This window comes from Leuresthes tenuis, unplaced genomic scaffold (assembly GCF_036924035.1).
Source record: "Leuresthes tenuis unplaced genomic scaffold, fLeuTen1.0.hap1 SCAF_4, whole genome shotgun sequence".
NCBI lineage: Eukaryota > Metazoa > Chordata > Actinopteri > Atheriniformes > Atherinopsidae > Leuresthes > Leuresthes tenuis.
In genome coordinates, this window is record NW_027325358.1 from 12230684 (window position 1) to 12258529 (window position 27846).

General features: G+C 43.1%; 1 protein-coding gene across 3 annotated transcripts; it reads right to left on the reverse strand.

Annotated features, from left to right (window-relative positions):
* Positions 1 to 1645: 1645 nt before the first annotated feature.
* nacc1b (nucleus accumbens associated 1, BEN and BTB (POZ) domain containing b) lies at positions 1646 to 26839 on the reverse strand. 3 transcript variants are annotated; one of them, XM_072384616.1, is made up of 8 exons: positions 26627 to 26839; positions 19167 to 19317; positions 17767 to 18009; positions 16158 to 16370; positions 14534 to 14990; positions 12840 to 13137; positions 12521 to 12618; positions 1646 to 12396 (listed from the first exon to the last, which is right to left on the reverse strand). In XM_072384616.1, exons 2-8 carry the CDS (start codon positions 19290 to 19292, stop codon positions 12074 to 12076), a joined length of 1758 nt encoding a protein of 585 aa, XP_072240717.1. In that variant the 5' UTR covers positions 19293 to 19317; positions 26627 to 26839; the 3' UTR covers positions 1646 to 12073. The 3 variants fall into 3 exon arrangements, with proteins under 3 accessions (XP_072240717.1, XP_072240715.1, XP_072240716.1); XM_072384614.1 differs by lacking the exon at positions 26627 to 26839 and adding an exon at positions 25623 to 25798; XM_072384615.1 differs by lacking the exon at positions 26627 to 26839 and adding an exon at positions 24310 to 25006.
* Positions 26840 to 27846: the final 1007 nt, after the last annotated feature.

Genomic DNA, 27846 nt, shown 5'->3' on the forward strand with positions numbered 1-27846 from the left:
AAATTATCAGCTAATTTTAATACATACCTTCAAAAAAAACAACCCAAACCTGTTAAATCCTAATATGGGCACTTAAATAGTTCATTATAGGATTTTTGGGTTTCTCACATTCCTCCAGTGTGTGTTTAGCTTTTTATTTTCTGCAGAGTTCCAAAGTTCCCACCAAAGGGAGTTTTTAGTGTCCCACAGAGGGCTCCTGAGCAGCCCAAAACGCATTCTGCTTTTTCTTTCCTTTCCTATCTGCATCACCGTGTGACGTTGCCTAGTGATCAGCTTGGCACAGAGCTGCAGGGCGGTGTGGTGGTTATCGCTGTTGCCTCACAGAAAGAATCCCAAATCCCGGTTGGGGTTTCTCTGTGTGGAGTTTGAATTTTCTCCAGGTGCTCTGGCTTCCTCTCACTGTCCAAAGCACATGCCTGTTATTTGGTGATGGTGCGTTGCAGTTTGGCTCTGTGATGACCCGGTGATCTGCCCAGGTGTAGCTCACCTCTCAGTAAAGCATACTGGGATGTCTGACTATATGTTAGTAAATCTTAAGTGATCATGTGAATAAAAAAAACATGTTAGGACATCATCTTCTGTTTTAGTCCAAACTATCATGAAAGAGTGTTCCCTCTTTCAAATCCATGGTTTAACATATCGGTACATAAAATCTTTTTTAAAAAAAACCTGGAACATCTGGTCCTTAGCAGGTGTTACCACCTGTTACATTGGATCATTATTTATTTACCAAAATACAGAATCGTGATTTATTAGCTTGGAGAACCACCTTCATCAGCAATAACTTGAATAAATAGTTTTTCCGAATGACGTTATGAGTCTCTGGCATCATTGCGGAGGAGTTTTGGTTCACTCTTCTTTACAGAAGAGCTCACTCAGTGACTTTGAAGGTGCCCAGGTCCTGTGGCTGTAAAACAAACCCAAATACCCGCATCCACCGCCGTGTTTGACAGTTCGTATGCGGCGTTTGTTTTTCTCCAAACGTGCGGCTGTGCATTATGACCAAACGTCTCCAGTTTGGTGTCAGTCTATTCAAAGCACTTTGTTCCATCAGTCTTGTGGTTGGTTTAGATGTAACTTTACAAACCTAAGCTGTTAGCTTTAGGAAAACGAGGCTTTCTGCTGGCAACCCTTCCATACAAGTCCTACCTGTTCAGTCTTTTTCTAATTGTGCCGTCATAAATCTGTTTGTTTAACTGAGGCCTGTAGAGTCTGGAATGCAGGTCTTTGTGGGCCATGCTCCAGACCAGCAAACTGAAAAAAACTTTTAGAAAGGTGATGATGATCAATAACCTGGTTGCTACTTTTACCGTCTTAATTCTTATGGAGGCAGTGAGTGGACTTGGTTTTTCACCAACTGCTTCAGCATTTTGGTTCAGTTTTTGGTAAATAAATAATGACACAATGTAACATGTCATGTGGTGTTGTTCATGTGAGGTCGTACTGACCTGATCTCAAGGCTCTGTAAAGACCACACGGCTTTTTACCATGTCATAAAAGACGTGAACCGTAGAAGTAAAGGGGGGGTGCACTTTCTTTTTGTTTGCTATAAAGCGTATCTTGAACACTGGCATTCACCCGGTTATTCTGACTAAGGAACAAATACTCAGAAAAATTGAGACAAAAGAGAGCCATAAAGTCGGTCTTGTTTGTTACAAACCTTTTATTAAGATATTCAGATTTTTTCCTCATTTTTAATCAGTCTGGTTTCTTTTTCTTTTTACAGTAGTTCATGTGCAATTATCTTTATTACTGGGTCACAGTTAGGAATTCACAAAGTTATTGGCACTTGGAACACATGAGGGAAACATTGGCATGTACACGGGGCAGGGCAGGGGGGCAGCGGGGTTGGTGAGAGGGAGCATCGGGGCAGTAAGTTGGATGGAAGGGGCAGGGCCTGTGTAGAGGTCTGGGATATGTGTGGAGTGGGGTGAGGTTGGGTATTTTCCTTGACATCAGTAGATGCTACTGCATTGTCTTAATTTTTTTTCTTTTTTCTTAAAGTTTCAAAAAGTTGGTAATTAGCTTGTTCATTTTTCTGGGTTATGAAGAATAATAAAGAATAATACCTCATGCTGCGAGTGCACATCTAACAATCAAACCTTGATAGTGCTTCTATTTCATAATGTACAGTTTATATATTTATATATTTATAGTGGAAAACGAGAAAAGAAAGAGTTCTGCAGGATATTTTTCACCCAACAACACCAGAGACAAGGAGAGGGAATAAAAAATAGGCGTTCACGGTTGCTATGATCATATGCAAGCCCCGCCCCACCCACTGCTCTGTAGTATGCTTCTGAGGTAAGACTGTTGACATGGACTCTCTGCTTGTGTCTCGTTCCTGTAAAAACCCTGCACTGTGTGTGTTCAGATGGCCCGAGAGCACTCTGCTGAGGCTCCCTGGTTTGTTCCTGAAAAACAAAAAAAGTATGAACCTGCTTTGTAACGGCAGCCACAGCAGATCAGAAGCTGCTGGCAGCGCTGAGATATCTGTGGAGATTAAGGTCTGCTATGGCTGAGAGCTCCCGAGGTAAACTGGTACTTTTTTTTTTTCTTTTTTCTTTTTTTTTTAAACTGCATCAGTGACACAAAGACGCACCCACGTCGGTCAACACATGGTGAGTCTGCAGGTGTGGGTGCGAGCTTCTGTATCTCAGAGGTTTGCCCGTTTTGTTTTCATGTATACATATACAGTGTATATATAAATATGTCAGCGTGAGAATTGTCTCTGGTGTGTGGGGATTTGGAAAACAGCAGAGTAAATGGTTCTAGGTAGAAGACTACAGACCAGCAGCCAGCAGAAGAAGAGATTTGTGAAGCTTGAGGAGTGAAGTGGGAAGCTGGGAGAGGGGCGAGGGAGGTCAGGCAAAAGCTCTGAGGAAGATGAGGAGGAAGAAATAGAGAAAGGCCGCGAGGCAGAGAGGGTTGGCTGGAGATGGAGAGATAAACCTCAAGGCTTTGCTTAAGGATTATGGCCTTGCGTCGTCTTCCAGCTCTCCAGTTGAGCCAGTCTTTAGACACATGATGACACGGTTGTTGACAATCCTCCTGGTTTTCTGCAGGGTCCCTACACAGGAAAAATCCACCCTTTGTTCTCGTACCTTAAACTAGGATCAAGTGTTTACGAGCTAATGTTTTGGCCATTTTCCTTTTATTATTAACCTTGTTCTGGCAGCATTGGATTTTGCTTTTCTTTTTAATCTTTTACTCACTTAACAAGCCTAAAACCTCTTTAGTCGCTTCACATGTCAGCAACGGCAAATGGTGTCGCAGGTAGTGATGAATCCACAGAGAATTATCAACTAAATCCTGAGGTTTCCTTCAGCTTCAAATTTCAACATGTTGTTTAGAGGCTGTAAAAGCAAAAAGTGCGATCAGAACTTTCTTGGTGTTTTTCCAGATACTTTTCTTCTTTTTTGGTGAATCCTTTTGTTCGGTAATGTCGATATCCAGCTCTGTGTAGGAACCCTGTTCAAAGCAACACCACCAGCCCCCGCCCAACTGGACCAACCCCACCCACCACACCACCTGGAGGGGGGGGGGACAAGTTCATCAGTACACCCTCATCTTTCTTATAGTAAACAACAAATATCTTTGAAAGAAGAGAAAATAAAATAAAAAGGCAACAATAGTACAAAAAGGTAAAAACGACAAAGTCAGAGAAACTTACATTTAAAAAGAATAAAAACCCTCACATTACAGCCACAGTTCCCACCCCTCGATTTACCAAAAGTCCCACTTCTGACACCAACATCCAACCCACAGACAGGAAGTGACACAGTGAGCGTACTCAGAAAGGTGCAGAGGGCTTCGACTCTACGGGACAGCTGAGCGCTCGCCCAAAGGTGCTTTTTTTTTTTTTTTTCTCCACTCACTGCGTGTCACTTTTGTTCCTTTCTGTGGATCGGCAGCTGAGAAGAAATCAGGAGTCAAACGCAGGCGAACTAACTCATGGATGGAGCAGAACAAAAAAAACAACTGCTGTGCTCTTTTCTTTTGGAAGTCATGTCAGCAACTTTCAATATACTGACCGCTTTTCTTTTTTTTTTGGCATCGGGGACCACAATTTGTGGACATTTTGGAAGGTCTGCACGTGGAGTCAGGTTTATAGAACGAGTGGCAGAAGCCTCTGCTGTTAAGGTGCTCCGATGAATACAGTGATCAGGACTCTTCGATTACAATCATAGCTTCTGCAGGATCACTGCTTCTTGGGCTCCCGCCACCTGGTGGTGTTAGCAGCTACTGCAGCAGTGGAGCCCCCCCACCCTCACACACACACACACACCTCCACCTCTCCGTGCTGCAGTAGCTGCATTTAGCAACCAGGTGGCGTGCGGAGAGGAAATTTAAACATTCAAGCAGCAGTAGCTTATTCTTCAAAGAAAAGCTGGCCCAAGGACCAGGTCAAGTAAACTTTCTTTTGGTCAATTTCTCATGTAGGTAAAGAGAAGCTTAGCAAAGAAATGTACGTGAATCGCCAAAAGACAGCAGAGTCAATTTTTCTCGTGGAGAGATTTCTTTAAAACAGACATTCAGACTTGTAGCCTTAAAATGAAGTGAGCCTGACAGCATTTTGTTTGCCTAAACTGTCCATCCATTCACCAGTCGGCCCCTGATCCCGTCCCGAACATCAGCTACAGTAAAAATCTCAACATCTGGTTCAGCATCAACCCCCCCCCACCCACACAACCCTTTCTGCCCATAGCACCTGCAATGCAAAAATAGGTGGTTCTCTTTCACTAAACTATCTTACAGCTAACCGTGTATCAACTTTCTCTTTTTATACATTTTCTTTTCTTTTTTTTTTTACACAACCCTACATACAGGTGTTAATCACAAATTATTAGTAGCATCTCCTTTAAAATACCTACAGCACACTAGCTCAAATAAAAAAAAAAATAATACAACGACCGAAAACAAAATAAATGTGAAATGAAAAAAAACAAACTCTCATCCATTGCTGAGTTCCAAATAAACCCAACACATCTGCTCTGGCCCCACTCAACCTTTTAGACAGAGAACTGCGCCCTGACGTAGCTGCCCGACAGAGGGCCAAAAACTGCCACATGCCATCACTTTCAGAAGGTCAAAGGGCACAAACAAGCTGTACATCTCATAATAAGGTGTCCGCAGCTCATGGCACTGGGAGATCCAAGTTCTACTGTTCAGTTTCAGACTTTTTTCTTCTTCTTTTTCTTCTCTTTTGCACGTCGGACAAAAGTTCAAACCATCGTTACAAAAATAATTTGTTTCTTTTGTCTCTTAGAAGCCCTCAACCACTGCCCTCGTAACTCCCGTGACTTCGACGAGGAAACGAAACTCACCGGCAGACGTTGATGAATTATTACGCGTCCGGGTTCTAAAACCCTCTTGGAACCCAGGTTCCGAGGCTCCGGGTGATCAGACCCGGAGCCTCGGACACACAGCGGCACGAAATCCCCAACAACAGTGTCCGAGCTTAAAAGGATTTCAAGGTGACTTAACTTACTTTTCCAAATTCAAAGTGTTCTAAAGCTTCTATGCTTTTTCAGATGATTGAAACTAAGTGTAGACCATGAGTGAAAAACAACACTGCGGCCTCACCCCGTGTATGAGGGTACGAACTCTCTCTCTGCTACATGTCGGTGCAGTTATTATTGCTTTTTCTTAAGAAATTTGGGAACTTGTTCAATGGAGTTGCAACAGCAAAACAATTTTCTTAATGATTCGCTTTCACAAGGAAGTGTCTGATGTGTGAACCCCTCCTTCACGGTTTTATGAGCCCTTCAAAGTGCTTGTCTTATTCAGCCAACGGTCCAAACTCTGATATTCGATTTCGTATCGCAGAGGACTGAGAAAACAAGCAAATATTTACATTTGGACCCTACAGAAGAAGCACAACCCGGTCTGTCTAACAACGCATCAGTGACACAAATCCTATTCATTTGTTCTTTTTCGTGACTTAAACGATTGAATTAAACTGCTTTATTGTTTTATTTTTATTGAATGCGATGTTCTACATTTCGACATATTTTTTTCTGATTGAGGGACCACAGGTAGACGAGGTCGGGGGCCAGTTTACGTCTCCACCAGCGCAGAATCGGATGAAGACCTGCGCAACACGACATGCTCCGACAGTCGTTCAGTCTCTCAGTCGCCTCCCCAGCTGTGGCAAAAATATCTTCACATTATCAGACTGCAGCGCTCATCAAAATGTAACCAAAACATCGATAGTGCAACGTTAACTCCGTGGAAACAGATTGTAGCCAATTTCTCCCGTTTTCCAAGCAAATCTTAGGTCAAGTTTTCAAAGTTGAATTCTCTACTCGGATCCCCATCAGCATCCACCCGGTGATTGCTCGTGTTGCTGGGGTCATTTTGAGGGGTTCTAGCAAATCTATCATTTATTTTTTCACACACACCCCCCCCCCCCCCCCCCTCCTGCAAATGCCACCTCTCTGCTAAATGATGTGCTACATAAACCAACCAGCACCAAGGTATTTATCTTGCGAGCACAGGGCAAGAGTGAGAAATCCACCTCCTCCCCCATCTCCTCTCTGTCATTAGTCTCTTCTCTCTCCTCTCACTCTTGTGTCTTTGTCTGGATTGAAGCTTCGCTCGTGTGACGGCAGAATGCCGCAATGCCTCGTCTGTCCTGGGAGAGTCTTAACAAACATCTCCTCCTCAGAAAGAACAGCACCACCACCACCTCCTCCTTTCCCTTCCCCTAACTGCTCAAGTCCAAGATAATTAGAATTATCTTCTAAACTCGCTCGGTCACTTGGTTCAACAGTCTGGTTGATATTCATGACTGGCTGCGTCTCTGATGTGGACTTCTGATTGGTCGGCCACAGCAGCCTTGGGAACATAGGACAGACAGACCTTCCTCATTAATTGTCTGATTATTAAAGGTGCAGTAAGCACAAAAATCATCGCACCACAGTATCTCGCACACACACACACACACACAGCTCTGTCGTGCCTGGTCAGATGTACCTACGCCCAGTGACTTTCATATTTGCATTCAAATAGCTCACATGCGTGCACACACACATGGGCAGCAGAATATTTGGCAGCCCCATCTGTTGTTGTAGTCAACACACCCACATGTGAGCGCACACACTCAGACACACAAGAGTATACCGATATACAGGGGGAGAGACGACTGTGGCGTGGATTTGCATTCTGTAAAGAAAATGGAGTCGAGACAAAAAAAAAATGAGGCAGCGGTGGATGGAAAATGATGGTTCACGTAATGAAGCAACAAGGGACCGACACTTTTTAGCTCCTTTCCTTTGTGTGTGTGCGGCGGAGAGAGACAGGGAGAGAGATAGAAATGTACATATGGAGAGGAAAGGCGAGACAGAAAGATGTAAACAAAGAACACAGAGAAAATCGACGGAGGGAGGAATGAAATGAGAGATGGAGGGGAAAAGTGTCCTGACTGCAGTTGTGCTGCCGTCCCGTGCAGGAGTGCAGGACGCTGGCCAGGCAGTGGCAGGCTTTTCTTTTTGGGAGGGAATCTTAAATATAAAACGCACTCAATTCTGAAGGGAAGGGTACACAGAAGTGCTCAGTTTACATTTAAGCTGCCAAGGAACAGCACAGCTGCAGTTATGACATGCGACATCCATCTGCAGCCTGGATATAGCACATATGTAGAGACAGAGCTGTGAATATGTGACTGCAGATGTGTGTGTGTGTGTGTGTGGAACTGTGTCTAAGGGTGGGGGAAAGAAAGGTATGCTGCTCCGTTAGTCAGAGAAAAAAAACAAACAGCCACTCATCTCAACCTCTGTGCACATACCACCCACTCTCTCTCACACACACACACACACACACACACATATATACACAGGCCTTGTAAAGCTGAGCACCCAAACCACCCACACAGAGTGACAGACATGCGCAGTGGCTTTATGAAGCCAGACACACACGTATGCAGCACATAGATCGAGACGTAGACTTAGCCTGGCACAGGCATGCGCATTAAACACACACACTGTCAAAAGCTCTTTCTAGTGAGGAGGCAGATATTAACATGCCATAAATGGAGATAGAGGGAAGCAAAGGAGAGGGAAAAAATGCATACATACATTAATATGCACACACACACACATTGTTTGCCCACAGATTCACACAGTAACACACACACACACACACACACACACACACGGCCTGCAACAAAGCACACACACACACTAAACTACACACACCAGTATGCATGCATGCATTCACACCAAATCATCCAAGCGTTCCAGCTACCACCACCTCCCCCTCCTCCCCCCCTATTCATCCGTCCCTCCTCTCTTGGGAGGCTTAGACTGTCCTCTTCCTCCCTTGCCATCTCTCACTGATTTGTTGTTTTTTCTTCCTCATCTAAGACAACATTTAGATATAAAGTACAAGAATTATAATAAAAATAAAAAAGAAGGTAAACAAAAAAATGTGTGCAAGCGGTTCCATCCTCCCACCCCCTTCCTCCTCAACCTCACACTATCCCTTTTGCTTTTGTTTCTCCACCTCTTGATGTCTCAAACTTGTAGCATCTGTCCTCTGGTTCTGAACTTGGCTGCTTCTCCATAGATTGTATCATGTGCTCCATGTGCTTTCCACTTCCTCTTCTTGGTTTTTAGGTGCTTTTCTCAAAGGTTTATTTGACTAATGGCCATTTTAAAGAAATAGTAATTATAAAAAAAGATATACACGTAATTATATACACACAGAGACATATATATATATATCTATCTGTGCGTGTATTAAAACAAATATTTGTATAAACCTCTTTCTTTAAAAGTTAGGTCTTGGAAAGCAGACGGTTTTTGATGTTTTTTTTTCCCCATAACACTGATCTACAAAACCGGTTCAGTTCAGCTCTGACAACACCTCGAAGGCTATCGTTTTGGTTCGTTTCGGGGGCGTTTCAACACTCTTATCTTGTGTTACACTGTTTCTGTGTTTCGCTTAAGAGACACTTTGTCACTTTGGCCTTCACCTAGAGACAGGAGGTGAACATGGATGTCCAAACGTCAGCTGACTGCGACAATAAGCGATTCAACGTTTAGCCTAGAAATTGTACCCACTTGTGACGCCACACTGGCAATAAGGTGCACGAGATTTATTCTATTAGAACTAAAAAAAATAACAAGGAAAAAAAAAGAACTACAATATGCCGGGTCATTTCTGGTTTGGATTTTTGTTTTTTAAAGCATCGTCATTTTGAGGACTGGATTGTTTTTTTGATAAATCTTTTGTCACAGCATTAGCTTTACAGCAATCTATCGCAACACTTTTCGTTTGGTTCTACAATCCTGCCAATTCAATAAAGCCCGGACAATATATGAGTTTACTGAAATAATATAATTGCCAATCACAAATATATCGTGAACCGTGTAAACGTTATATTATGTATATATACTGATGGAAAACTTCAATTTCCCTTTTTCACACAACTTGGACATTTATGTGAACAAACATAATTCATATGAATCTCGTAGTGTCATTCTTTAAAACTCACACTAAGAGGAAGCACAAAGTTTGAGCATTAATCAAATCACTTTGACAAATAATTATCTGGAGCAACACGCGTGTCCTTCGACCTTTTTAAGCCTGGAGCAACAATCGACGCACGCAAAATATCACAATAGAAAAAGTATTGTTGAAAACTTGGACAAACGCAGTCATTTATAATAAAAGCTGAAAGGCTTAATCTCTCCAACGGTTTTCATTTCATGTTTCTAGTTTCTTCAGAGGGTTAAAAAAAATGAAAGTTTTTGTGGACATGTTTTCAAGTTTTCAAGAAAACCCTCCGAAGGCTGCTTTAAATGAAGCTCTGGGCGTGAACACAGAGCAGGCTACACTCATTTGCTTTTTTTGTTGTTGTTGTGCTGCCTTTTAGGACAGAAAAGATTGAAATCCAGCTAGAACCTGGTGGAAAAAATTCTATTTGAATATTCGTTTGACCCGTCAGTGGAAATGAAGGCCAAAACACCACCGCCACTGTTTCAAAATCTCATCTAAAGCCCCTGAATTCATCCTCAAGCTGAGCATAAAGTCCTCTCCAGGGTGTAGCTGAAGAGCGTGCGCAGCTGTAATGTGTGAGTCTTAAGGCCGTTTGAAATGGGGATATGAAAAAAACACTGGAAAGACAAACGTAAATATGACTGGGCTGACGTTCAGGGTTGTTTCTATGCCAACATTTTTCTGTTAAGCAGCATCTTTTTATGCAATTGTAAACGCCTCACACAAAGGCGACGACTTCACTTTCAAACCAACGCACCGAAATTTCAGCCGGCGCAAAAGCAGGTTTCTGTGATTTTCCGCAGCCTCCAGAAACATGAACGCTCTGTAGCTGATTGCTCGCGTGTGCTGGACCGCAGCCTCTCAGGTATACTTCTGTGCAATTCCAAAATCGCTCTGGTGTGCTGTGGCTGATGCAGCTGACGGTGCCCAAATGCGTATTAGGGTGTAAAGAGTGCTCACCGCACCGATGGGTGAATGAATCGACCGAGCGTGTGTGCAGACAGGCTGCCTGATTTTTCTCTCTCTGTGCAGCACGCACACAGATTGAGTCGCAGTCCAACACACCGACACATATATTCCTTTACCTCGTACCGCTGCCTGAATGAGCACTTTGGTCAAAGGCAGGCGGGCGCACAGCAGCGCCTGAAGAAGCCTTTCCTGTTAATGGCGCGGCTGCAAATCCTCATTTGGAAATCAATTTGAACTCGTCCTGAAATCGATCCTCACGCACAAAAGTTACTGCGCTCTCCAGCAGATTTCCAGTTCATAGTTTACAGGTACATTTTGACTTTCCTTCAGATTCTCTTGAAAACACGGGCGGTAAACGGAGATAGAAATTTGATTTTAGAGTTTTTTTCTTTTTTTTCCTTTTTCTTAAATAAAAAACACCCCATCTCCTTCTGATACGTACAAAAACTTAGTTCGATTGTACTCATACCGCAGGATATAACACAGTGCATTTATCTCATGCAAACTCTGTAACAATCATTTGTAATGAATTTCCTCTCCCTCGGGAGCCTTGGCAAAAAACGCAAATATCTAAACCACACAAAAGGGAGATAACAAAACACCAAATAAAACAGATCTTTAAAGTGTACAAAGTGGGGAAGGTTTGGAAAGGCTTTAAAATTGTAGATTTTTTTCCTCTGCCACAACACTGGCTTACAAATCTCGAAATGCGCCACCGAATCAACGTGCTGCTGCCAAAGCAGCAACTCAAATCAGTAGCACTTCCTTTAAGACCGGTGGGTCAGTTCCCCTGCTTACCTGGCAGGGCTTTAACGAGCAGGGTCAGGCTGAGGTTCAGGAAATCGTAAACTATACCAATATACATATCAATACCATCTCAGCCCCTGACCTCATTAACACCGTACTCTCAGAAAAGCTTTCATCTTGCTGTCCACGTGCTAAAAAGCAAAACGATACACAAACAAAAAGGGCTCAGCACAGTCTCACTCAGTCTCCGCTGACTTACAACACTGCAGTTTGGATGCTTCATCACGCATACATTCAATATGAAAACAACAGTGTTACCGGAGTTTGGGGGAGGACATGTCACTCTCTCCAAACTAGATTACCCCTAACCCAACCACCCCCCCCCCACGTCCCCAGGGAATGTCTGATTGATTATGATCATAAGAAAAGGGCCTTACAATACACAATTTAAAAACATAAAAAATAAAGGCTGAAACAATCAGATTTAAAAAGGTTGCAGAGGAATGAAGAGGTGGAGGAGGGGGGGGGGGGGGGGGGGGCTTTTCTTTTGCCTCTTCACTCTGCTGCCTTTCACCATGTCCTTCTGTCTCTCTCCATCAGAAGAACAATGAGAGCACATTCTGTGTTGTGGAAAGAGACAGAAAGGTGGGGAAAAAACACAAAAAAAAAAGCACAACAAACTGACCCAAAGAGGTGCAAGAGAAGAAACAGATCCCCAAACACGGTGGCTTGGGAAGGAGTGAGTTCTGTCATCAAGACCACTGTGGCCATCGTCCTCGACTAATCACCCCAGAGAAATGCCAACCCTCTTTCCATCAATCTGTCCGTTCAATCTATCTGTCCGATCACTCACTCAAAACAAAGTGCTGCCGTCTCCTCCAGCTCCCGGGATGCTGTCCGCCGACATGCTTCCCGCTTCGTTGCTGTTGGCCGCCGCTGATGCCGCGACGGCTTCCAGTGAGGCGGGGTCAAAGCCTTGCTCCGCCCCCAGCGCGTCTGCCTCCATCTTCACGCTGTCAGCCAAGAAGGCGGAGTAGGCGTCACTGTCGGCCATCAGCAGTTTAAGCTTGGGGATCCAGCTCTTGCGGACGACGCGGCGGGCGTTGGTGCACATGTCGGCCGCGATGGCATTCATCTCGCTCTCCTTGAAGCTTGGTGCAAAGTTCTGGCAGTAAACTGGAGGAAGTTAAAGGGGAAAAAAAGCCAAAAAGTTCAATCTCGGTGTAAGTTCTAAAGCTATTAGCTTGGTAAGGCGGCATCGTTAAAATCTCGCTGCCAGAAACCTTTTGAAATGACTCACATTTGACAGCATGCAGCACTCTGTTGTCCAGAGGTTTACGACTGGGGTCGTTGGTTGATGAGCGGATGCCAGTTCCACAGCTGTTTGCCAGGGTGCTCCTAAGAAAAAAAGCAAAAACCCCATCACTTGCAAAATGGATATAAATAATTCCCCTGTGGCTCTAATATTCAGGGTTCACCAGAAAAACAAAAGAGCCTTTAAAACGACAACTTTGTAACTCCCACAGTTTAAGGACATGACGGCTCATCTTCTCTGCTCACGCAGTTAAACGCAGTTAAGGACACGAAAGAGACACGCACACCAAAAGGAGTCCCCTCACCTGTCGAAGAATGCGGCCAGCAGCCGTCTCAGCAGCACTTTGTGGCGGGTACCGGCGCTGACGTGGCAGTTCATCAGCTGGGCTCGGGAGATAAAGACAGAGGTGCCGCTCACTAGCTCCAGTTTCTCTGCAGGGTCGCCCTCCTCGTACAGCTTTGGGTGGCAGCGGTTCCCGATCTGGCTGATGAGCTCGGCGGGCAGTGATGCCAGGTCCTGCCGGGACCGCCCCCCTCTGCCTCCCCGCCCACCTCCCGAGTCAGGGGCCAAGTCTGGCAGAGCCTCCACCCGCTCCCCAACCACTGAGGAGGGAGGATGATCTATTGTTATATGCTGGGTGGGAGTTACAGTTTCTATCAGGGTATATAAAAGGGTTACTTCATACTTCATTTACACAAGGAAAAAAAAAAAAGCTGTCAAATATCTCAGCTGTAAAAAGCAAGACATACAAGATTATGAATTAAATGTACAGTAGACATTTAACCAAACATTTCAGGCCAGATTTACTACTATTGTAATGACATAAAAATATTTAGATTTTTTCTTAATTCACAGTCCAATCACCATTTACAGAAAAAAGAATAAACAAACCTTTTGTCAAGAAAATAATCAGCATATTTTTCAGCAGTATTAGAGTGCACACCCCACACTATGAGACTCAATTCTGAGCACAAAACATCCAATGGAGGAGAGTGCCCCCCCGCCCTGTGCATGCTCAGGCTGGAGGACTGGATCCAAGTAAAGATTTAATGAGATCCACTGGCTTCCCTAAGCTGCACGGCGGTGTGGTGGTTAGCACTGTCACCTCACAGCAAAAGTGTTACAGGTTCAAATCCCAGCTGGGGCCTTTCTGTGTGGAATTTGCATGTTGTCTCCGGGCACGCCAGCCTCCTCCCACCATCCATATGCATGCCTTCAACATTGACTGTAGGTGTGAGTGTGAGCATGGATGTTTGTCTGTGTGGAGCTGTGATGGACTGATGACTGCCACGCTTCTCGCCCAATGGGGGCCGGTAAGGGCTCCGGCTACCCCTCTGTGACCCTGAACTGGATTAACCAAATTGATATTTTATAAATACTATCATACTGAAATTGAACTGCATTTAATTGAATTATTCCCAGATTAAATTTGATTGTACTTATTCAAAGTTGACATGAACATTATTTTGAATTTATTGAGTCCTGAGATGATGTTTATTGTGAATTGGCACTGTATTAATAAACTTGTGCACCTATGAATTTCCCTGTACTGTCAACCTCTGCCTTCTTGTGCAAAGTGCCTGAGACGAACACAATAAGTAAAGCAGGTTAAAGGGTATTTCTAATTATACTGTTCAATCTATAGTACATTTCTAATGAAATTTGATGCAACTGCAGTTTGTGCGACCCTCTGTTCTTCACCAGGGGAAGAGGCGTGAGACTAGAAGCAGACCTTCCTACCGTCGCAGCACCAACTCCAACTCTAACTCCACCCTACTCCTCTGTTGGAGTGAAGGCCCTCTGAGCACTTTGAACATTTCATTCTAAACAACCATCAAGTCATCCAGAAACTTTTAATGATTGAAGCTACAGACGATCCATAAAAGTAAGTGTTTTAAACCTTTCTACTCATGAGAAGCTTGCATTAGCAAACTTTCTGGGGCTCATATTCACACTTGAAATGAACTCACATACTGATGTATTCATCAGGCGTCTCACCTGCTGCTCCGGCGTTCAGCATGCTGTACATGGTGTACATGTTGCAGATCTGTCTGTACTGCTCTTCAGCGCTCTCATCTGCTATGTCGTCCTCTTCCTCGTCGTCGTGGTAACTGATGGGTGAATCGCTAGTGTACATGCTCAGTGTGCCTGGGCTCGTGCCCTCAGGGGTCCCGCCGCTGTTGTTGTTATTGTTGTGGTTACTGTTGAGTCCAGCTCCCCCCGCTAAGGTGCCGCTGCCCAGCACAGCAGCATTAGCTGCTGGTCCACGCCCAGAGGCATCCTGTGTTACTGTGTTGGAAGAGCAGGAAGAAGAAGAGGAGGAAGAGTAACGTGCAGCCTTCCTCAGTCCACCTCCCCCACCTCCTCCACATCCCCCTCCCCCATCTCGGTTTCCCCCCTCCCATAGCCGCTTGGCCACAGGGGTGCAGACCACAGAGTATGGTGAGCCCTCCTGCTGAGGAGGAAAGAGAGAAACACTGGTTAATTACCTCCGCCTGACTCAAGACGCTTTGAAAAGCTATTAAAAAGCTGACGAGTAACAATAAAACGGAACAAAAAGGGCAATGCCACATGCAAATCTGCCATGTTTTTAACTTTCACAGGCTTCTGGAAAAACAAGCGCCGACCAAAATGTACACAGATAAGTCAGTGTAACAGTAACTAAGGCCTCATACACACAAACACAGGTATTTTGATAAAACTGAGCTTTTCTCTCCTTCGCTGACAAAAAAACATCCCATCAACACGGCACTGTTGACAAAAAAACCTCCATCCACAGAGAAACGTTCCACAGTCACTCATACTCGTCTAATCATTGAACACAGCACGTGTTTTGACAGTCCACAGGTGTTTGCTGTAACGAGCGACCTCCCCTCACCTGTTAAATAGTTCCATGTGCAGCAATGTTGCTCACAATGCATGCGTGAAGCAGCTCACTCAAAGACAACATGGAAAACTGTCTCTATTCTGCTCCAACAGCCTTTCAACTCCTATCAGCTGATATCAAAAGCAAGACTGAATCCCCAGCTCAACCGCCAAATTAGGAAGAAATCTTAAATAATTCAATATAATTATCTCTCTCTCTCACAAATACTTTAAACCCTTAATTCTGATGCTGAATAAATGCTGCCAGAGGCATTTCTGCAAATAACTATGAAAAAGGCAACAAATTATTCCTTCTAACTTTAAAAAACCAGAACTAGTTTCTCCGGTTTCTGCCTGCATTTTAAGCAGCTGGACTTTTCTTTCTGAACTGCAGATTTACAACGCTTCGGGTGCCTTATAAGTGAGTGGGCAAGTTTCAGAAAACCAAAGAACGCGTGAAAAAAAAAAATGCCATCGAGGACACCAGGTTTAATGAACAATATTTGCAAAAAAATGAGTGTAAAATAGTTAAATTTCTTTAGAAGTAACTGTATTCGTATTCAGTAACCGTCTCACTGTTTAATTAAAATCTTTTTTCACCCTGTTGTGATGCCCAGTTTGAGGCAATGTTAACAAAAATTACAATCTATTCTTCCTTTTAGACTGCTTTACTGAATTTACACGTGAAATTCATGAATACTTTGCCGAAGCAACGTTTTTTTTCCTTTTTTGTTTTAGAACATCACCTGGAGCTTACCTGCTGCTGTGGAGTTGGCTGAGGTGTAGTGGCCGTCTGTTCAGTCTTCACCTTAGCCACCAGTGGAAGGGGCGTCAGACAAGACGAGGGCCTTCCGACAGTTGCAGCACCGACTCCACCCCCTCCCACTGTTTGAGTGACAGGACTTTGAGGTTCAGAGGATGGAGTCTCCTCAGTGTGGAGACCCTGGGAGTCACAGCTTGGAGAGGAGACCTGGAGGTGAGGCGATAAGAAGATTGTTAAATGTTTCATAGATGTAATATTAGGATTCCCCATCCAAAGTAGCTGTTCTACTCAGGGTCTACAGATGGAAATCTGCACATTTAGTACAACGCAGTATGTTAAGGGCAATATTCATCCTTTTCGTTGCCTTTTTTTCCCACTTTGTAACAGCTGAAATACCTAAGATGCACCACCAGCCTCTACCCCAAAGCCATCAGTGAACACATTTACATGACACTGGAAATAAAGAAACTATTGTCTTAGTCTAACCAAAAGCGCATTTTTAAAATGCATGTTAGTCAGACTGAAATCATTCAAAATCAAAGCTCTTAGAGCGAGGCTCACAGACACACCCATAAAATGCAGATGGGGTCTGAATCACTTCTGCGTGTATCAGTCTGTGCGCTCATCTTTATGTAAAAACAATCAACAACAAGCATATTTCAATACAGTTGAATTCCCCCCCCAAAAAAATCTGCTCTCAGTCATATTTCTTCCTCTTCATGTCACAGCTAAACACGTCAGAAACTGCGACTGAAAAGCAGCCCATTAAGACTAATTGCTGGTTACTCGAAACATTTCTTCTTTATTATATTCAGGATGTCATAAACGCAGCATCATCTGACAACATCACCATTCAAGTCATTTGAAAACGTCTGGGGTGAATTCTGCTGACGGAGAAAGTTAGTCCACAGCATCGTGGCATCAGACCTACTTTGGTCAATAACTCGATTTTGCTCTCGTGCAGCGTCCAATCACTTCATAAGCACTCTATTTGATCATATTTTGTAGCATATTTTTCAAATGTTTCTATCCAACTCAGTTAGTTATAATGTGTGCGTATTTGACTGAATGAATTATGTATCTTTTTTTTAAATATACAGCAACAAATAGAAATGTACCTCATAAAATTTGCTGCACAAAGTGCTCTACGGCAAATCCGATTTATGTCAATATGTAATGACAGTAAAAGCATTATATTACATAGCATGTGAAGTCTTTATCTGGAGGTGTGAAGGGGAACTTTGAAAATTGGTTTTCCACATTAATATGCAGATTTATGCAGCAAGGCACTCCAGATCTAATCAGACCATGTGCTAATATAGACGGAAACCTGTAGTGTCACTACGATGTTTCAATTATTCTCATGTTACAAGAGAGTGTAAACAAACACAGACACCTGCATAATGTCACAATGTCGCACCGTGGCATCGAGCAAAGGGACACTTAGGCAGCACATAAAAAAGGTCATTTTATTCATGTCTGGTTCTTTTTACCACAATAATTGATAATAATTTACTTAACTTCCCCATTATACATGTATGAACCTGTCAACCTGCGTTATATTTTATAGGATGAGTAAATCAGGGCTTCATTATCAGGCTACCTTGAGGAAAAACTCTGTGCCTTTCTCCATTATCTGTTGGATCTGGAGGAAGCCAGCGGTGTACATGAGCAGGAACTGGTCTCCAACATTCATACTAAGGCGCCCTGTGTAGCAGAAGGCCAAGATCTGCTGGAAGCTCTGTGGCTGCACGGCCGACGGCAGCTCCACCACAGAGCTCTTCCCGCCGGCATTGAACAGATCCCGGAAGTAGGAGCTGCTGGCTGCCAGCACTGCACGATGGGCCTGGGGGGTAAACAACAGAGAAAAGTAAGTCATCAGGGTTTGAAAACATAAATGTTCTGAAGTAACACAGTATGTACAGCATATAAAGGTTTATATCATGAAATGCAGCGTTTACTCATGAAATATCTTACTATTTACATGATTTGTAAACGTAAAGAAACAGAAATGTGGGTGAAGATTGGGCTCATCTCAACAGTTAATGGTTATCGTAGCATTTAGCATATTGAGTTGCCACAGAAAAAGAAATTAATTCAGGAAAGTATTAAAATTGTACCAAATGTGCATGAGTCTTTTCCCACTGTATTACAGTAACTGTGTCTGTTCAAAGGAGATCTTTCCAGAAGCCTTGTGGTTTGCTCAGCTGCAGCCTTGCAAACCTAAACCGTGCTGCCCTCTTCGATCAAATCTTCCATACCAGTCATACTTGTTCAGCCTAACTCTACATTCATAAATTATAACGTAATAAAGTCTGAGATGTAGCTTGTGTTATTTTATTTTCTGATTTAACCCTGGGGTGAACTTGCTGGAATGATGGACTCTGTATTGTTTGGAAATGGTCTTATTGCCATTTTCAGACAGATGGGCAGCATCAACTGCTTCTCTAAAGCCCCTTTCAGACACGACTTAAATAAGAACAAGGGCTTTATCAATCTGTTAAAGCAAATGCATTTAGTGATTCGGGCACTGGTCACTTCTGTTAATGCCGCTCTTCCTTTATTCCTTTTACGCGCCTGTAAAAAAATGAATGATGGAAACAGCCCCGATTCTAGCAATTTTCACGTGATACTGGACACAACATAAAGCAAGACAGAATAGAATGTAAAACTTTTCTTTTTCACATAACAGTATGTACTTATACATGTACAAATCAGTGGTTCCCAACCTTTCTATTTGGCTGGCCTCCCACTTTTATCTATATGCCTGCCAACGAATAATCTCAAAATATTCAGTAAATTCAGTAAATGTGTTACGGTTTTATAAGGAAGCAAATCTTATTTTGACGCCCTCTGACCTTGTGCCCCCTGTGATCTTTGGTGTTCCAATGTATTTGCCAAAAATAAGCCCATTTAACCCCAGCCCTAACCCACAAAAACATTAAATCTAATATTTCATTCATTTATTCCATTCATTCATAATAAAAAAGCATAAAATACAACCTTAAAGGCATGCCCCTTGACAACCACAGAGACATCACAGTAGAGGCCCTGCAGCCGCTGCTCGTTCAGACACTCCAAGACGTTGTTGCCAAAGTTAGGGATCGCCATCTGCAGTGTCTGAGCCATAACGCTAAGCCCAGCACCACAGGGTCTGCAGGACACATAAAGGCAAAAGTTACGACCAGGTTAACAGGATCACAAAAAGGTTATAAAGTGTGTCAGGCCCAGCATGCAAGAACAGAGAGATTTAGGCATCAGATAGGAAGGAAGGCACAGATTATGGGATGTCGGGGATAATTCAAAAGAGGATGAGCAGAGTAAGGGATGGAAAATGATGAAAAATTGTAGAACTGAAAAAGGAGAAGATGAGATAAAGCAGCACAACAGAAGAGAAAACAATAAAAAATGAGTTACAACACAAGGACAACAGAGGAAAAAAGAACTGGAAGATGTACAAAAGATAGACGAGACAGAAATGAGGGGAAAAGAACTTAAAGAAACTGGGTAAGTAAAGTGTAATGATTAATTCATTCAGTATTTGGGAAACAACTTTTCTTCAAAACTTTTCACTTCCACGTGAGAGAGAATTCTGGGTCACCAGTGACAGTTACATAAGCCTTTATCTTTTTCCTAAGCTTGGTACATTACATCTAATTCACAGTTAATAAACAGTTTGCTGTTTTTTTGCCCTACTTTGTTACTTTTTTGTCACTCCCTCACAGTCAAAACACAGCTGCTTACATAACTCATCTATTTCATTTGTATTTTTCACCATCTAACAAAGAGGCCTGTGATCAAAAGAAAGGGAGCTGTCAAAGTTGCAACAAAGAATAAATAAAGACAAGATGTCTCTGAAAATATTTCTCTTTTTTTCTCAAGACTGGAGGCATCATTTCTGAATGGACCCTTTTCCTCGATTTATAAATGTACATCGCATAAAAACAACTGCTCTCATGCCAAATATGATGCAGCAGAAGTAAACAGATGAGAACACAAAGGTGAGTCACAATTCTATTGAGCAAACACATTATATGCAAGATTGTGGCCTCCGAGCGATGGATGCTGGCCAAGCTTCGCTGACACAGACGGGTATTGGAGCGTGGCTTGTAATGAGCAGATGATGATACGCTCTATCCTACCCTGGCTACAACCCTAAACAACCTACTAATCTGAGCAATATTAGACAGATTAACCTCGCTCCTCAACTGGAAGACTTACAATCAAAACCCCAACAGGAGGCTTCAACATCACCTCCAGTTCTCCACGTGAATTCAGGAAAGAACACTCTGATGCAGTGGCAGAAGCCAACTGGTCACAAATTTTGCAAAGTCAAATTATTTCTCAGTAAAACAGATTCCTTTTTAAGTAAAAAAAAAAAAAAAAAAAAGTCTTCCCTTTAACTCTGGTTTAATATATAAAAAATATTTAGAGACTCGAGTGGCTTGGGCTGCAACTGGTGACCTTCTTTATCAATTAACATGTCCATCATTCTGTCTGATTGCATACTTCAGAATGCAGTGGCCGGGGCAAGATCCCAACACCAAACGTAGCTGTCAATAGATGAATTTTTGCAACATTATATCATCCTACAACAACTGGGGTTTTTAACTTTGTGCATAATTAAATTAAACCGATTTGATGCCTTACATTGAATATAGCCATGGAAGTGCAACCTGGATGGAAGAATAAAAATTCATATTGTTGTCCTTAATAGATTTCCATTATTATAATTGTTGTATTGGCTTATCGTATGTTTGCCTTTTTGTCTGATGACTCAGTTAATGCCCCTGAGCATGTGTGACAGTTGTCCTTCAAAAATCTGAATGGAGACATTTTTCACTGATGATTCGTTGGGGAGTCTCTTAACTGGCTTCCACCATACAATGTGTGCTCTCTTCTGTTCATCATCCATCCATTCATTCATTATCCTCCATCTTGCTGAGGTGGGTTCATAAGGTCAAGGTTTCATATCTAGGTTCCAGGAGGGGAACCTAGACACTCTCCAGCTCCTCCTGGGGGAATCCTGAGGGGATATATAATCATTCCAGCAAGTTCTGGGTTTGCCTTGGTGTCTCCTCCCTACTGGACATGCCTGGAAAACTTCCAAAGGAAGGTGACCAGGAGGCATCTTTACTAGATGTCCGAACCACCTCAGCTGACCTCAGATGGTCGAGCTCCTTAACCTATCTTTGAGGCTGAGCCCTGCGATCCACCGAAAGGAAACTCGTGACAGTTGCTTCCATCCGCAATCTCATTCTTTCGGTCATTGCCCAAATCCCATGACCACACGTGAGGGTTGTAACGAAGATAAACCAGTCAAAAAATTGTAATTATTATTTTAGTTCCCTCTTAAACACCACAGATCAGAGCAGCACCCTCATTGCTGCTGAAGAAGCCCAAATCCAGATCGTCCACCTCGCTCCAACTTCCTATCAGTTGTGAACAAGATCACAAAATACTTAAACTCTTCCATTTGAATCAAGAACTGTTAGCAAAAGATAGGTCAGAGCAAAACTTCTCGCCCACCCAAACAGATACCCGGAGGGTGGAATGCATCCAAAAATTTGACTATCCTAAAAGAGGATTTAAAAAAAAAAGACAAAATGAATCATAATTAGACTTGCCCACTGCAATTTCAATGGCATGCAATCATCAGCTTAGCCATGATGAGTTTAGAAGATATCGAGGCATTAGATGTAAACCGAAATTTGCCATTCCCTGAAAACACAAAAGGCTTTTTGTACAGCGACCATTTCACAATGAGTGGAAAAGACAGAGTTCTTCAGAATCAGCACAGCATTGTGCAGTGCAGCAAAACCTTAAACTTTGTTGATGTGGTGGAGACAGGTTTAATGTAGACTAAACAGCACGACAATGTCTCCGGTTGCAAATCCGTCATTACAACCACGCAATCAGCGTAAAGTGCAAAAACTCTTGTGCTTTAATCACTGTAATCCTTCAACGAGTCTTAAACAAGTTTAGCTAATCTAAGGTTTTTATAAGAAAAGAGAAGAAAAAAAAGCCAATTAAAGCTTCTTTTTTTTTTTGCGGTAAATACACTAACTCTTGACCTAAATCAAATTATAATTACAGGAGCACCTGAAGCTGGATTTTTCCTTTAAGCGCTTCGGAAGAGCTGCTCCTTGACCAGTAACAAAAGACTGTAATGGGAAGCTTCCAGGTGTGAATGTGAAGCAGGCTGCTGTGGCTTGCATGCTCAGCAAAGCTTCCCTGGCTGGAAAATAAATGGTGAAAAAAAGTAGATTAAAGCAGTCCTGAGCTCCTGCCTTACGCCTACATAAAGGACAGCACTGAGACTAGAGAGCCATCAGCATTTCATTAAATTAATTAGCAGCTTTACAGTAACTAATTCATTTTGATAAATGTCAACATTTGGTAAGGTGGGGGCAGAAAGAAACAAGCACAAACCGTGTTTATTTATAGCTAGAAAAGAACACCTTTCAGTGTTCCTTTGTTGACTTTTCTGAACTTCTGCTCACAAAGTCAATGTCAGTCTTGGCTATCGGCACCTATGGGTGCTTTCAAAGTCAGTCGGCACATAGGATAGTTAAAGATTCCCAAGTGTTAATAATAATGTGCGTAATAACCGCTTAAACTGTTGTTGCAATATCATTACACCTAATTAATGGGGCAGCCCTGCACCGCACAACAACAATTATGATCACATATTAACTATCAGATAGGGAACATAATTATCATAGCAAGACTATTACAAAAAATATAATCTACATTAATATATTCAGTTTTGTTACACCTACATATTTAAGCCAGCCAAACAAGATTTTCATTTGCCTCCTAGTGTGCCAAAACACATAAACATTAAAGCATTTATAATTCAACCGAGGTGGTTGAAACGAATATTCCCTCCGTGCATTTTGAGTCTTATAATAATAATAATAATAACATAATATCTTAATAACTGAACAATAAACTCGTTACCATCTTACAAAAAAAAAAGAGGTTAAAAGACTTCCGTATGATTTAATACTAATTTTGGTTTCTTGACCTGCTAAGAAAATGCAGGAAACGCATGATGCCCACTGACTGCTCCTCCACATCTGCACATGGCCCTGAGCGAGCATTTCAACAGACAAGTGTCCCAGCGGAGCTTCTCAGGGACCAATAATGGATTCCTGGGGTTGTTTCCAGGTGTAAATATGTGCAATCACATGAATAATAAGCACGCAGCTGTTAGGACAATGCATGTGTGAGGAAGGAGAAAAGAAGAAAATAATCCCCCGGAGTGTAATGATACTGATGATAAACATAACAAACCTGAATTTGAGAGGAAAGTCTTAACTGCAGAGGTGTTTTTTTTTTTTTTAAGACTAACATGTTCTTTCATACAAGCATATTGTTTGATTGATTTCATTTCAACACAGTGGAGCATTGACATGTCACTCCACTGACATCCCACCCGCCACCTTTTCTTCCTCACAGGGCAGAGGGGTCACAACAACTTACAAGACACATAAAAGGGGGTTAATTCACACCACTTGACCCTTGCCCTGCAGTCAACATATGCCCCATTTCATGCTCTGACTCAGTGCCAAACTGTGTGTGGCTGGATCTGTGTGTGTGTGTGTGTGTGTGTGTCCTCTGCAACTTTTTCAGTTTATTTCAGTGCTACAAACTCTGTTTCACTTTATGCACCCTAACCACATACTCCTGCTACAACCTAGATTTAAAAAAAGGAACTTGATCATCACAGTCAGCCATAGTAAAAGCGAGCATCAATCTGAACATCAGTCTTTATATCAACATCAATCACTGCTTGATCATATTCAGTTTCCTGGTTTAGGGAGGTTAAAGGTGGCCTGTTAGCAAGTAGCAGGCTAAAGCTAAAGCTAACATTGGCCATGAGAGTACACTTCACCTCCACATATAAGTAACAAACATGTCATTAATCACATGTAATAAATTCCAGGCTCTGGGTTGAAGACATTTATGGCGGAAAAAGCTGTATTCACCGACACTCTGTGGGTAGACAGGCACCACGATGTCGCTATAGTGTAGCCTCCCTTGAGCACCACTAGAGCTGAAACTTCAAAAACGAAATATCATTTATACACATAAATTATACATTATTCTCACGTGAAAGTCTACCAGAGTCGTGTCTCACCGGCAAAACGGCTCGGGAAAAATCCCGCCACCAGCGGTTAAGGAGGTCAGCGAGAGCGGCCAAAGAGCTGTCGGTGCCCCGCCGTGTGCCAGCCTCTATGCCCGGTAGAATTTGGGAGTCCTCGGCTGGCCCGGGCCGGTGGAAGCGCGAGTTCAGCGGGAGGGGTCGGCAGCAGAGAAGGCACAAAAAAGAGGGGCTATTCTCCTTTATTTTGGATGTCTGTCGCGACTCCAACTTCACTCAACGCTTGAACGCAAATGTTTTGTCGTCCGACAAAAACCGAGGACATGAACGCTGACACAAAACAGTCGAGGGGGTAAAGATATTCAGCAGTCCGGTGCTCTCCTCCTCTCCCCCTCTCCGTGACAGCACGGTGTGATGCCCATTCAGACCAAATTCCCTTCTCTTCCTACGGCCCAATGTCAGCTACTGATAAGGGTCTGCCACACGTTATTCCCCTCCAAGATGTCGCTTAGGATGAATCACAGATATTACATTATTCATTACATCTCCATCAAAAATTGGTATTGGGCAGCCACACAGGCTACTTGGCTAAACTCCGATTCCCAACGTATTTTTTTTTACCGGAGGGGGGGGGGGTCTATAACGGGGGGCGATCCTGGCACTCCATCTTTAACCGACATCAACAGGTCATCCCGGGACACAAACGCGCTGCAACTGTGGGTGAGATAGAGGGATGGATCCGGCATGGCGAGAGGAGAGAAGAGAGGAGGGGAGAGGAAAGTAAGGGGTTGGCTATAAATTCCTAAACCGTTTACCGACAGGACACCATAATATTTAGCGGACCGCCGACTGGCAGCGCTTTACAGATGCTGCATATTAATAGGAAGAAGACCTGCGGCTCCAAACACCGCCGAGTTTTTGAGGAAGTTCAGGAATGCGGGAGAAAGATGAATCGGCAACTCGTGTAGTCACTCGCCGGGGAGGACAAGAGGCAGCTCGGGGCGACGAAAGTATGAAGCCGGTGTGAAGTGGTTAAAGTTTGGTCTGTCCCAATGTGCCCATCCCCCATAGTATCCAGCACAACTTTAACACCAAGCACCCCCTCCTTCCAAAAAAAAAAAAACAGAAAAAGGGGAAAAAAGAAAACAATAGCCTAACCTCCACTTCGGAACACCGCTGGAGACCATACACCGCCCGCTATTCACCCATCCAAATTCAAGAAGGCACCCCAACCAACACCACACACACACACACACACACACAAGCACACAGTGCGGGAGCAGTACAACGAGACCAATATCTGTCTCACCGAACCGTCCCTCCGAGGTGACCCACCGCGTTTGACTCACCCCTCCGATGTGTTCCGCTGGAAATTGTATCAATGGAGGAGCGGCGCAGAAGAAGCGGTCGAGTGTCTCCCTCCGCCTCGCCACAGACAGTCATTCACTGTGACTGTACGCTGTGAACCAGCAGCCGGAGCACGCACACGATTCTTGCATACACACTTTAGCGTGCGTGCCCGCAATCATTCACGCAGACGAGGAAAAGAGCGCAGAGCTATCGAGGAGGGGGACACACAGAGGAGCAGAGCGGGGATTTTTTTTTTTTTATAACCCTCCCAGGGGTTGCAGACAGATCACAGAGCTACTGATCGGTCTGACAGATAGACAGGTAGACAGACAGATAAAAGAGCTGTGGGCACTATCTTGCCAATAGGCTTAAACAACATATGGCACCCTATCTACTTTTAATACAGCAGTGATTTATAATGATAATGATAATGGTCTCCTGCTCTCCATTAATAGCCTGATATGGAATAATTAGGCTATAAATTTAATGTATATTATCGGTGTCTTGTCATTAGTCTGTTGTTAAAATAGCCTAAATATAGTCTAAGTAAAAACGAAAACGTAAGTTATCCTTAATTTATCACCATTTGTTTCTTTAATTTTCTTTTTAAATATTTCGCACAAGAAACTTTATTTTCATACCATTGTGGTTTCTAAATACCATAAAATCAAAGCAAGAAACCTAAAAGTTATCCATCTATCGATCTATCATTGAGCCTACTGGACTGTTTTTATTTCACGTTATTCTATGTTTGAAAATGTTCTATTTGAGAATATAGGCCAGAAAGTGCAATAAGATTTTGGCGGGAATGTAAGCTGCAATGTATCAAACCCACTGACACTAATGACAGAAAAGTAATGCGATTACATTTGAAGGAATAACGGATAGCACACAGGAGCCCACGCGCCGCAGGAAGCAGGTAGACAGGCGGGCAGCGTCCCCAGCCGACCCTACTGTCTGAGCCCCACCCACCAGTCCACCCACTGAACTGCCGCTCACTCACCGGGGTGTCTTTGGCCGTAGAATCGATTCCCTCCTGCCCAACGCCGCACGTACCGTGAAGCCGGGAGTCGGCGGTTCGATCCCGCTGTCTTCCGTGTGTGATGGCGCGTCGACTCCGGGCAGGTGAGCCCTCCGGGGCCTCCAGGCGCTGCGCACAGAGAATACTAAACAGGATGAGACTGCATTCAGGCACGGCACTGCGCTCCCCGCTCTCTCTCCCTGTCATGCCAAATACTATTAACTCTATAATTCTCCTGTGTCAGATGTATAGCGCCACGCTCTCTGGGCATTCATTGTCACAGCGCCCCCATCCAGATGTTCAAGCTTCTGTGCAGATAGGCGTTCAATAGAGGCAGGCGTGTTATCACGTACTCACAGTCAGTCGGTTTTCACTCAATGGAAGCTGCTGCAAACCAGTGACTGAAACCACTTGATGGGATGATAAAACAGTGATAGTATTCTACTTATTATACTTATCTCTTATATGATTATTCAAAAGCTGTATACATAATTATCTTGATTCATCCCTCAAACAGAAGAGTTTAACTCTGACAGAAGAAATTAACTTTTTTTTTGCATAATAGCTGAAATAGTTGCATTTCTATGCAATAAATTTTCATTGTTGATAGCTATCAGCTTAATGTTGATATATGCACAATTAAATGACCATGTAAAAGGAGGGTTTGGTCATTTACCTTTTTCTAGCATTTATATCATTTCAGTAGAGGGAATATTTTTGTTTAGCCTTTTCTTCGACAGTTGTGGTCTTTTTTTTTTTTAAAGTTGAAAAACAGGAAACCACGACAGAGTGAATGATATGCAGCTAAGGACCATAGAGTTTAAATTTAGGCCAGCACACAGAACCCTCAGCCTTATTTCACAAGAGGAAGTCAACCAGCTGAGCAACCCAGCACCCTTGATCGATGGAAACAAAATCATTTTGAAGGGTGTTTCGAAGATGATCATATCTTTTATGCTGGTAAATAATTTGCAAAGATGAACATTTCAGTCTCAAATGCAGATGTGTCTGAGTAAGGCATTAATTACATCAAAGGAAATTCCAGGAATACTCAGCAGTCCAGATTTATTGTGTTCAGGTGTGTTGAAGCTAATTTTCAAAGAAATATACCACAAATCATCAGTTAATGGAGACAATATACATTTATAAGATTGATCAATTTGTTGCAGCTGACCATCAAAATAATCTCTTGCAAACTTACT